The 11,748-nt window shown below is 37.7% G+C and overlaps 1 protein-coding gene across 1 annotated transcript; it reads left to right on the top strand.

Moving 5' to 3' along the window:
- The first annotated feature begins 1,522 nt into the window (after positions 1–1,522).
- LOC127941767 (serine/threonine-protein phosphatase 2A catalytic subunit alpha isoform) lies at positions 1,523–9,218 on the top strand. The gene is made up of 7 exons (XM_052537154.1): positions 1,523–1,848; positions 5,008–5,217; positions 6,582–6,755; positions 7,484–7,573; positions 7,682–7,843; positions 8,418–8,536; positions 8,617–9,218. Exons 1-7 carry the CDS (start codon positions 1,747–1,749, stop codon positions 8,687–8,689), a joined length of 930 nt encoding a protein of 309 aa, XP_052393114.1. The 5' UTR covers positions 1,523–1,746; the 3' UTR covers positions 8,690–9,218.
- Positions 9,219–11,748: the final 2,530 nt, after the last annotated feature.

The following is an 11,748-nucleotide window of genomic DNA, read 5'->3' as shown; positions in this document are numbered from 1 at the left end:
CTCTTCTGCATTCTTGGGTCTGGCATATCACATCTTCCTCTTCACAATACCCCACAGATTTTCTATGGGGTTAAGGTCAGGCGAATTTGCTTGCCAATTAAGAACAGGGGTACCATGGTCCTTAAACCAGGTACTGGAAGCTTTGGCACTGTGTGCAGGTGCCAAGTCCTGTTGGAAAATGAAATCTGCATCTCCATAAAGTTGGTCATAAAGTTGGCATGAAGTGCTCTAAAACTTCCTGGTATACGGCTGTGTTGACCTTGGACCTCAGAAAACACAGTGGACCAACACCAGCAGATGACATGGACCCCAAACCATCACTGACTGTGGAAACTTTACACTGGACCTCAAGCAACATGGATTGTGTGCCTCTCCTCTCTTCCTCCAGACTCCGGGACCCTGATATCCAAAGGAAATGCAAGATTTACTTTCATTAGAGAACATAACTGTGGATCACTCAGCAGCAGTCCAGTCCTTTCTGAAGCGAGACGCTTCTGACGCTGTCTGTTGTTCAAGAGTGGCTTGACAAAAGGAATGTGAAGCTGAAACTGTCTTGGATTCGTCTGTGTGTAGTGGTTGTTGAAGCACTGACTCCAGCTGCAGTCCACTCTTTGTGAATTTTTGAATGGGTTTTGTTTCACAATCCTCTCCAGGGTGCTGTTATCCCTATTGCTTGTACACTTTTTTCTACCACATCTTTTCCTTTCCTTCGCCTCTCTATTAATCATGTCTTCAATATTGAACCTTTTCACAATATTCTAATTTTCTGAGATACTGAATTTGTGATTTTCCTTAGTTGTCAGTTATAAACATTAAAATTAAAAGAAATAAACATTTGAAAGATATAAGTCTCCGTGTAATGAATGAATATAATATACAAGCTTCACTTTTTGAATGGAATTAGTGAAATAAATCAACTTTTCGATGGTATTCTAATTATATGAGCAGCACCTGTACACCGCATACTCTTCATAGGTAGATTCTGTTTACACAAATATAACTTCGTTTAAATCTTAAGTTTTGTATTATTTTTACAAGAAAAAAAAATATTTACTTAACATAATAATAAATACATATATATATAGAGAGAGAGAGGGGGGGGTCCATTTTTATTAGATGGGTGAGAATTATACCCATAAATGTTGCAAAAAATTAAATAAACTACAAAAATATATATTGGCCTATAATAATAAAAAAACACATATATACAAACAACGAAACAATAGTTACATTATGTAAATTATCTTCCCAAGGACAAAATCAAGGAGAAACAGTGGAGAAACGATACAAGAAATCTAACAGTACGTAATTCTTTTTGTTTAATCAATAGACTGAAAAAAAATCTCTAAATTTAACATAAACATTAATTTAACCATTGACGTATTAATGAGATCCTATCGCAGTGAAGGAAAACGCCCAACGACGTATTCTAGAACCAATCGGAAAGCTAAAAAAGCCCCTGGCGGCCAATCAGAGCGGAGTATCCGCTGCGACTGTCCAATCAGAGACGAGCCGGCTCTCACTGTCTGATGTGAGGAAGGCTGAACTGAAAACAACTGTGGCTCAGGGTGGGACTCTGAAGGCCGACGGCTGGCTTCTCGTTTCCTCCCGGGATTCCCTTATTTAATCACTTCAGCATCCCCAGCCCACATGTAACGTGACGACTCAAAGTAATCGGTCGACAGAAGGTGGATATTCGTGGAAAGCTGAGCTGAAGTCCGTGCGGAACCGAGTGAAAAAACAGACATGGACGAGAAGGCGTTTTCGAAAGAGCTCGATCAGTGGATTGAACAGCTCAATGAATGCAAACAGCTCTCGGAAAACCAAGTCAAGAGCCTCTGTGAGAAGGTATGTGTGTGAAACACAACAACAACATCGAGTTTGTAGTGTTTATTTGATTTCTCCGCGTTAGCCGCCGAGGTAACGTTAACGTACAAGATGGCGGCATTTCAGCCGTTCCCCTCACTTAACGAGAAACTACGACCGCTATTAATCAACTGAAAACACAACACAGGATAAAACATAATCTTTTATAAAATCACTTATGCTGGATATCGAGTTTGGTTTATGAATCACGGTAAACTGGAAGTTACAGTACTAATCAATCAAGCAGTAAACCGTGATTTCGTAGCACTAAATCTTTTAATCTTATAAAAACATAAATGTTTGTGTGTTGTGGAGAGTTTTTACGCGCGTATAGAGTTTATTTGTGAGCGCGTCGCGTCTGAATGCGCTGCTTCCTCATCTCTCCGCTCTTAAAATGGCGCCTGAGTGACTGGCCTTCTTCAGATCTCACTCCTGCCTGCACTTTTACACTCTCTGTCAAGATACATGAGCAAACATATGTTCAGAAACAAGCCCTGTATTATTAAGGGCTGTGCCCAAGCTAGACTTGGGTCAAAGCTCGGTAGAATCCAGGCCACGAGTCCCCCCGTGAATGTTGAAACACATAATGATAGATCTTACTAGAGATGTAACGACTCACTCAACTCACGATGCGACTGTCTCACAATGTTGTGAAATGTTCAGAACAGCGGAGGGGTGCAGAGTCAGTCTCTGACAGCAGGGGGCGCTCGTGGAACAGCCGCAGTACAGCGTTTCCTTGGTTACCGCTGTAAACAGAGCAGCTGCGCTTATAAACGCTACTGTAATATTCATGATACAGAGACTAGAGGAATTAAATTACATCCAAACTTTTTTATATACAGTACCATCCCTTCGGAGAGACATTCATATAAATGCCTCCCAACTGTATCATGAATCATTTAACATCTCCACCAGTTTAAATAGTCACATTTGTATTGATTTCAACTGGCAAAGAGCTATAACTGAATTGACGGAAAACTTAATAATGAATTTTTGTCGCATAGAAATGCAGTTTACAGTAAAGCATTGATTTTAAGCTAGAATGCATGAAATGTCCTGCTAATAATAAATTGTCGTCATTTTCTCTTCCTCTTGTCATCCAAAAACCTGTCTGACTGACTTCTGTGGAACACAAAATATATTTTGTTGCATGTTTTCAAACCATTTTGGCTACCCTTGACTTCTGCAAGTTAGACTCATAAAAAACACCTTAGCTCGTGCAAAAACTAGTGCGTGCTTCACACAACCACGGATGATTTCCACTCGAGTCGAGTCTGTGGTGTGCTCGTCATCTGCGATAAAGTAAGTGTTGCTGTAATGATGTGTAATCTGACGTTATCAAGTAGTCTATATCACCAAATCACGCACATTGATTTATTCGTCTATTAAAACTCAAAATCCCAGTCATTTTAAATTGTAGATGGCAAAAATGCATCTATATGCTTTTTATATTTATATAATTTAATGTGGGCCTAGTTAACTTAATCTGTATCACACAAAGAGTACCGTTTTTCTACAGATGCATGAACACATTTAATAATAATGTTAAACAAGTTAAGTAAAGCAATAAGTGACTTGCATTTTAGACATAATATTGCTTGTTTTTTGCGTCTCTGGTTAATGTAGGGTGTTCACAAAAGCCCCTTTCACACTGCACGTCGGACCCGCAATATTTCCGGAACATTGCCGGTTCGCCTTCTGTGTGAAAGCAACCATGTCCCGGAATTGATTACCGAATTGAACCCGGGTCGGGGACCTAGTAACATTGCGTTGTTCGACCCGTGATGATGCGTGTTATCGCGCGACTCTTTTACCGGCTGTTTTGAAGGAAGATCAACGTTCGCGACAAAATCACATGTGCTGTAATGAAGCAGAGATCAGTTAGTTCCTCACTTTCCGCGCTGACGCCGAGATCGTTTGCTTGCTTCAGTGAAAGTATAACGTGCCTAGCGTTGTCGACTCGTACATTACACGTCACGCACTGATGTCACGTGTCGTTACGGGATCTTCAAGGGTTGTGTGTGAAAGCACGCACATATACCGGGTCATCACTGGCAGTGTGAAAGTGCAAAATCTACCGACCAGGGAACAATTGCAGGAACACTTTACCCCTGTATTTGCCGGAATGGCAGTGTGAAAGGGGCTTCAGTGAATGAATCAGCTTTTTGGACGAATCAGTTGAATAAATGATTCAGTGATTCACTCATTAACTCGGTCAAATGCTTGGTTTCTGAATGAATTGGTTGAATCTCAATGACTCACTCATTAACAGTCACTTGCTGTCACCTACTGACGGTTTTAATTTCACAATCGACTATTTTTTTTTTCCCATGTTTTAAATTATTTCCATTATCACTATTCAACGTTTTATGTTAAAAACAAATCATTAAACCTATTTATGCATCTGTGACTTTAAGCAGTTTAAGTGGATCCATATCCTAAATACTATTTCAGATGCAGATCCCAGAAATGTTTTCGTATGTTGGAATGAAGGAGACAAAGTTCTGGAACAAGTGCTTCTTATTGTTACCCAACGATACAAAACGGAAGAAATAGTTAAAACTGAACACAATCTCGCTACTCATTTGGTTCTTTTCCAATACTTAAGTAAATTTAAGATAAAATACTTTTCGTACTTCAGTACAATAAATATCACATACTTCAAGACTTTTACTCAAGTTATATTCTAAACGGTGACTTCAACTTCTACCAAAGTCATTTTCTGGCAAGATATCTGTACTTTTACTTGAGTATGACTTTCAGGTACTTTATACACCATTTGTGCTTCCTTATTAAACGTCACTAGATGCTCTTAAAGGAGTGTAAACTACGGCTTCATGTGGCTTACTGCTTTTAAAGCACAACTACATAAACCTGACATGGTTTACTGTCATCATAAGGCCTCGTGTGTTTATAGAGTATTTTATAAAGAGCTGGTGTCTGAATTTATTATATATGTGCGCCTGTAAGGACTCTAATGCCTCTCTGATCCGGTGAACCTTGGAAACGCCACGTATAGCAGTAAATGAAGCTTGCTTAAACCTTTTTGCAAATACATCAGAGGAAAAAACAGCCGATGGAGTCCAAATGTTTAAAAAACAAGTTTAGTTTAACCAGATTGATATCATTTGTTCTCCGCAGGCTAAAGAGATCCTGACGAAGGAGTCTAATGTGCAGGAGGTGCGGTGTCCGGTCACCGTGTGTGGAGATGTACACGGACAGTTTCACGACCTGATGGAGCTCTTCAGGATCGGAGGGAAGTCACCAGACACAAACTACCTGTTCATGGGAGACTATGTGGACCGAGGCTATTACTCTGTGGAGACCGTCACGCTGCTCGTCGCTCTCAAGGTACACGTGTGTTTGCTGACTGTAGCCATTAGCCCTATTCGGACAGAACTAGTTTTACAGGGGGTCGTTAGAGAAATATGTGTTTCAGACATACTTGGTGATTTTAATCCCGTCCGAATCTGCCACGTCTGTGTTTTTCTCACATAACCTCTGTGATAATTCCAGAGCAAACTCCGTACCAAACGGAGTAAGATTACTCCCGTTCATTTCTGCACTAAATTACAAAATGTTTTAATTACATATGTACCTTTTATTGAAATTAAACATGGGTTTACTATAAATAAATTAAAAAAATTAAATGGTTCGACTAAAGTAACCACACATTAACATAGTTTTGCTACTAGCTTTGGCATGCTATTTGTAGTAAAACTGATTATACTAATGTTAATCAAGCCGAATGACTATAGCCTGCACAATGCACGCATTTGTGATCTCTGCAACGCCCAGATGCACAAAACACACCCTCCCATCAATATTTGTACGATCTGAAAGAAAAAATCCTTTATGTCGAAGAAAAACATTGCCATGCATTGATTATACTAGGTTTAGCCTTATTACCATCATTCTTCAAAGTATCTTATACATATTATTATTATTATTTTTTTTTTATTTTTTTAGGAGCTCTTTGTACAAACATGAGAACCAAAATAACTTTTAAAAAAGAAAAATATATGTAATATATGTGTTATACATCTGGAACAGGAGATTTATGCACAGATTTGTGCATTATTTATTTGATAGTGTGCATTATTCACTGTTTATACAGCTGTATAAATACAAATATGTATATGTATGTCCATAGTTGTCCAAATCCACTGTTTTATGAAGAAGAAAGAAGTTAGTGACCAAAATGATTGTGCTAAATCATACAGGTTTTTGTCATTGTCATATTTAAAAAAGGAAACACAGTTGCATCTGCGTAAACATTTAGAGGAACACTGATACATTCTCATACATTGAAGTAAAAATGATTAGTTTCTAATGATTTTGCAGCAGTTTGTGTGATCTGGGAAGGTTTGAGCGCACTCCGTATTATTATCATCTTATCCAGAGACACAGAGTTATGATGCGTGCGGATGCAGAGCCAAATATAGATTTCAGGAAGTCCAGTGTCAACCGAGCATTGACCGATGAAATATGAAACTAAAAACACTGACAATCTCATTGTTCTGTGTACTTTGAGCAGTCTCTAATGGCTAGCATGCATAACCTTTAGTTTACTTGATGAGGATATTGCTTTTGAGTGAACTATATTTACAGAATAGCTTGAATAAAGTCAGTAGTAAACAGAAACGGACGTGTGTGTTGTCTGAAGATGGCCAGTTTTATTTCTTCTGATCATCGGTTATGTGTTCAAACTCTAGGTAAGGTACCGTGAACGCATTACAATACTTCGAGGGAACCACGAGAGCAGACAGATCACACAAGTGTACGGCTTTTATGACGAATGCTTACGGAAATATGGCAACGCAAACGTTTGGAAATACTTCACAGACCTCTTCGATTACCTTCCCCTCACTGCTCTGGTCGATGGTCAGGTGGGTGGATCTTCTCTGATCTGTCTTTACATTCAACTGTGTATTTAACCCTTTCACAGTGGGAAACTGAACATTTCGTCTCTGACTCTAGAGCACTGTGTAGAAGTGAACTATGGGCTAATAAAATACCCTTTTTGTTGTTGTTTTTTTGGACTAAAAATCTGGCAATCAAAAAGCATGCCTAATTGAAATCATGAAACCTATACAGTTAAACAACAGTCTTCTAATAAAGGTTTAAAATTTTATAGCCTTATGAAGTTTTATATCTCTTCAAATTCAGTTTTATTTTTACTTAATTCTGTAGCAATAGCCAACAATACCATTGTATGGGTCAAAATTATAAACAATTTTTATACCAAAAATCATTAGAATGTTAAGTAAACATCATGTTCCATGAAGATATTTAGTAAATTTCCTACAGTAAATATATTAAAACTTAATGTTTGATTAGTAATATGCATTGCTAAGAACTTCATTTGGACAACTTTAAAGATGATTTTCTCAATATTTAGATTTGTTTGCATCCCTCAGATTCCAGGTTTTCAAATTTATCTCCGGCAAATATTGTCCTCCGAACAAACCACACATCAATGAAAAGATGATTTATTCAGCTTTCAGATGATGCATAAATCTCAATTTCAAGAAATTGACCCTTAAGACCCATAAAATGTTTTTCATAATTGTAAAAGTAATCAAATTAAGGTTTTATCTTTGTTTTTTTCTGGTAGATCTTCTGTCTTCACGGAGGATTGTCACCGTCCATAGACACTCTGGATCACATCCGAGCGCTGGATCGTTTACAGGAAGTTCCTCATGAGGTACTGGACTGGACATCTTTATAAAAGTGACTGTTTTAGCAGCTGTTTTGTGTTCAGATGGCCAAATAAAGCTACAAAGCGGCCACTAATGTCTGTGTTTTTCCCCAGGGACCCATGTGTGATCTGTTGTGGTCTGACCCAGATGATCGCGGAGGTTGGGGTATTTCTCCGAGAGGTGCAGGCTACACCTTTGGGCAGGACATCTCTGAGACGTTCAACCACGCTAACGGCCTCACGCTGGTCTCCAGAGCTCACCAGCTGGTGATGGAGGTGAAATCTTCTTTCCTGTGACAATAGATACATGAACACTGCTGCTGAATGGGACACGCGTCTGATTTCTCTCCGATTTCTTTCTTAAATCACATGTGGACACAAAGTGGATGATATCTGATTTTATATTTACTTTTTTAAGAGATTCATCAGATCTCAACAGTGTGAGTGTTAATGAAATGTAAGGACGTTATCTTAAGTACAATGGCAAACTGCTTTTAAGAGGCTTTATATTTTGGGAACGGAAGAAGATGAATCACACTTACAGGCTATGATTTGATTAAATAAACGAGAGTTGAAATGCAGCACGGTTCACAGGTTTAATTATACAGAGCCGTTCTCAATCAATCTGCATTTGTGACGCTGAGGCCTGGAGGAATGATGCTGAAAATTCAGCTTTGGATCACAGAAATAAATTAAATCTTAAAATGTATTAAAATAGAAACATGCTATTTTTAACCGTAATAATATTTCAAATTTTATCTGTATTTTTGATTATTTAATCCAGCCTCGATGAACAGAAGATACCTAAAAATAATCAGTGATTTCTAAAGTATCCCGTTTTGTCTCTTAGGGGTACAACTGGTGCCATGATCGCAACGTGGTGACGATTTTCAGCGCGCCCAACTACTGCTACCGCTGTGGGAACCAGGCGGCCATCATGGAGCTGGACGACACGCTCAAGTACTCGTTGTAAGTGGAGGAGCTTGATGTTAGCGGATGCATCTGCAGCAGAGGAGCGTCTCTGATCTGTTGTTGTTGTGTGATTTCAGCCTGCAGTTCGACCCCGCGCCGCGCAGAGGAGAGCCGCATGTCACCCGCCGGACCCCCGACTACTTCCTGTGAACCCAGTATTGCCATGAGAGTATAATCATCATCATTCAGTTTAACATAAGGGGAGAGGAAAGGGCAACAGTATAGAAAGATAAGAGAAAACTGATCCAGTGAGAAATGTCTGTGGACCAAAAGGTGTGTGCCATATCCGAAGCGATCGGGCTCCACGAGCCTCAGACCTCTGCTCTGCTTCTGTCCTGCTATCTTTAGATGAACACAGGCTGTGAAACACAGGTCTCCTTCATGAACCCTGTTTGTGTCTTTTCTTTTTCTTTTTTTATGTCTGTTTGCACTTTTTTTTTTTTTTTTTTTCAGTCGGTTTTCCAGTTTATTTCCATGTTCCATAGGTGATTAGATGCTTTTATATCCTAACGAGCAGGCTATAATCTTTCCTACGGTGAACATGTTAAATATGCCAACTAAAGATGTGTGGCAGACTGAGATGGCATGCTGTCGTCTGAATCCTGGAATCGCTTCACGTGATGGTTCTGTGTCTGTATAAAGGGTACCAGTTCAAGAATAAAGATGGATCTTGCTCCTGTGTCTTGTGTGGTGCTCTTCCTGAATCCTCAGTCGATCCGAGCACAGATCTTAGTCAGGGCTGCTCAAAGGCTGGGTGATAAAACTACGGCATAGAGAGATTCTGATCTAATTTGTTGATGATAAACTCTGGATCGAATGAACGGCGTGGTTTCATCTGATACACAAACTTAAACACATAACATCTACGTCTCAATATACCATTGAGATTAACACATTAATCTCATTTCCAGAGCTTTATATTATAAATAAAACATATTACTATTGCATAGTCAAGCATAATTCTCACAATAATTTTTTAGGAAATAAACAAGTATACAATTCATTTGTGCAGCAACTTCCCTGACAATAAAGTGCAATGTTTTGTTGTTGATTACATTTTAAAATAATGATCAAATTGTTTTTATGGTCCATTTGAACTGAATCATAAACCACAGAATCTGGAAAAATTTAAACCGAGTTTAAGGGAAATTCAAACAGATTTCACAAATTAATGTGGAGTTAAACTGAACCAAGAAAGATCTGAGTATTCATTCTCAAGGTCTAAAAAATGTAAAATAATGTAAAAAATGTAAATGTAAAAAAATATATACTTCCCTATTGATGGTCAATAAGTCATATGATAAGGGGAAAATATTGTGACAATATGTATTTGTAAGCAATTTGTCTCCTATATTTGACCAAAATATTGTAGATGGTAAATATTGCAATATATATATATTTAGATATAGATATTTATATAAATAGCAAAAATTTCAGTGGTAGGCTACTTGATGCATTTCTTTCATCAGCTGTTTTTATTTTATATAAATAGTTGCAATCAAATATATTCACCCCCTCAGAGACTGCAGTACTTTACAAATACAAGCTTTTCTGAGGATCCCACATTTTATAAAAATGTCATCTGTAAACGTTATTCTGTATATTAAAAGTGATGAAATACGAAGACGAAGGAGCTCGTTATATATGTGATATATGTAAATTGTATTTAAAGCGAAGCTATTCTAATTTAATTGTACCTGTGCATAATAATAAAAGGCATCCATTCATATTAGCCCATGCACGTGCTGAAGCTGCCAAGCAAATTGCAAATACCTCAGTCTTGTTACTAGAGATGGAGAATGTGAGCTAACAGCAAAACGGCCAGATCATTTTACTATCTGGTCTAACTGATTTTTTGCCTTTAAAGATATATGACCATACCATACTACAGTGGAGAAGGACAACACAGATTCAATGAAAGCATGATAAAACATTTTCATTATTGTTCGTTCAAGATTAAACACAGATAATTTCCTTAGGCAATACAAACGCTGGTGCCCCTTTTTGCACAGAGCCTCACAATTCTTTTCAAAATTCAGTTTTTCATCAGTAATAGTCCCAAGGTATTTGTATGATTGTACATACTCTATTGTTTGAAAGATTTAACACACACGTCAGAAAGCATTTCCCGGAGCATTTCAGTCTTTGGTAGTGCAACTGAAGCAAACAATCAGCTGTGGATGGCAAAGCACTGTCAAAAGATCTCCGGGATACAGTTGTGGACATGCACGAGCCAGGTTACGAGAAAAAGGTTATGGAAACAAAAACATTTAAAAGGCTTCATCAATGCCTAGAAGCACAGTGAAGTCTATTATAAAGAAGTGCTATAACACAGATGCTCCCTGGATTAGGACGTCACTTCAAACTGATGAAAGAGCTCGAAGGAAACTGATCTGAGAGGCGAACAAGAGACCTACAGCAACTCTGAAGCAGCTGCAGGAGTTTATGTCAAAGAGGGGTCATTGTGTGCATGTGACACAAATCCTCCACAAATCTGACTTGCATGGGAAGACTAAGATTATTTTTTTTTTCTTATTTTAAGGAGCTATTCTGACGTATCAGCTAGCACACATAATATTAGCATTTCTCCAAATCTGATGAAGAATTCATTTTGGATGGCTTTTGGGCGAGTAAGAATTTCAGTTCTTTTAACAAAGATAAAGTTAACAGATTTTCTAAAAGAACAATTTAATTGAATTGTACATGTCTGTAATCTGTGTTCACAATAAAGCTATTTTATTTGTGTTAAAATGCTACATTGTTGCAATTACATTTCAGGATACTTGAGGTCAAAAATCATAATTGTTGATTATTCCCTTGAGACTGTAATTGTGATTATTAATTATGATTATTACAGTTTACACTGAATCATGTTTTGCTTTATCCCATTGTTTTGAAGCAAATGCATTCAATGTTTTTGTATGAAAATAAACGAGTTGAAAACACTCTTCCTAAAACACTTGCATTGCTTTTATATCACATTGAGCCTCAAACGACAATACATCGTTTTTTTTTTTTTTAAGTAAATAAAGTAAAAATGATGCATGGTATTATGAAACAATGGAAAAACCCTTTAGATAATCTAGAAATAAAAAAGCATGCAGAATAATGTAATTGGACTATTTTTTATTATTAAATTGCATTTTGGAATGATTACGTAATTGTGGCATGCTTAATTGTAATCACAATTAATTAATTGTGCATCCCTA

This window comes from Carassius gibelio, chromosome A21, assembly GCF_023724105.1.
Source record: "Carassius gibelio isolate Cgi1373 ecotype wild population from Czech Republic chromosome A21, carGib1.2-hapl.c, whole genome shotgun sequence".
Taxonomy (NCBI): Eukaryota; Metazoa; Chordata; class Actinopteri; order Cypriniformes; family Cyprinidae; genus Carassius; species Carassius gibelio.
Note: the sequence above shows the minus strand (reverse complement) of the source record. Positions and strands in the feature narration are given on the sequence as shown.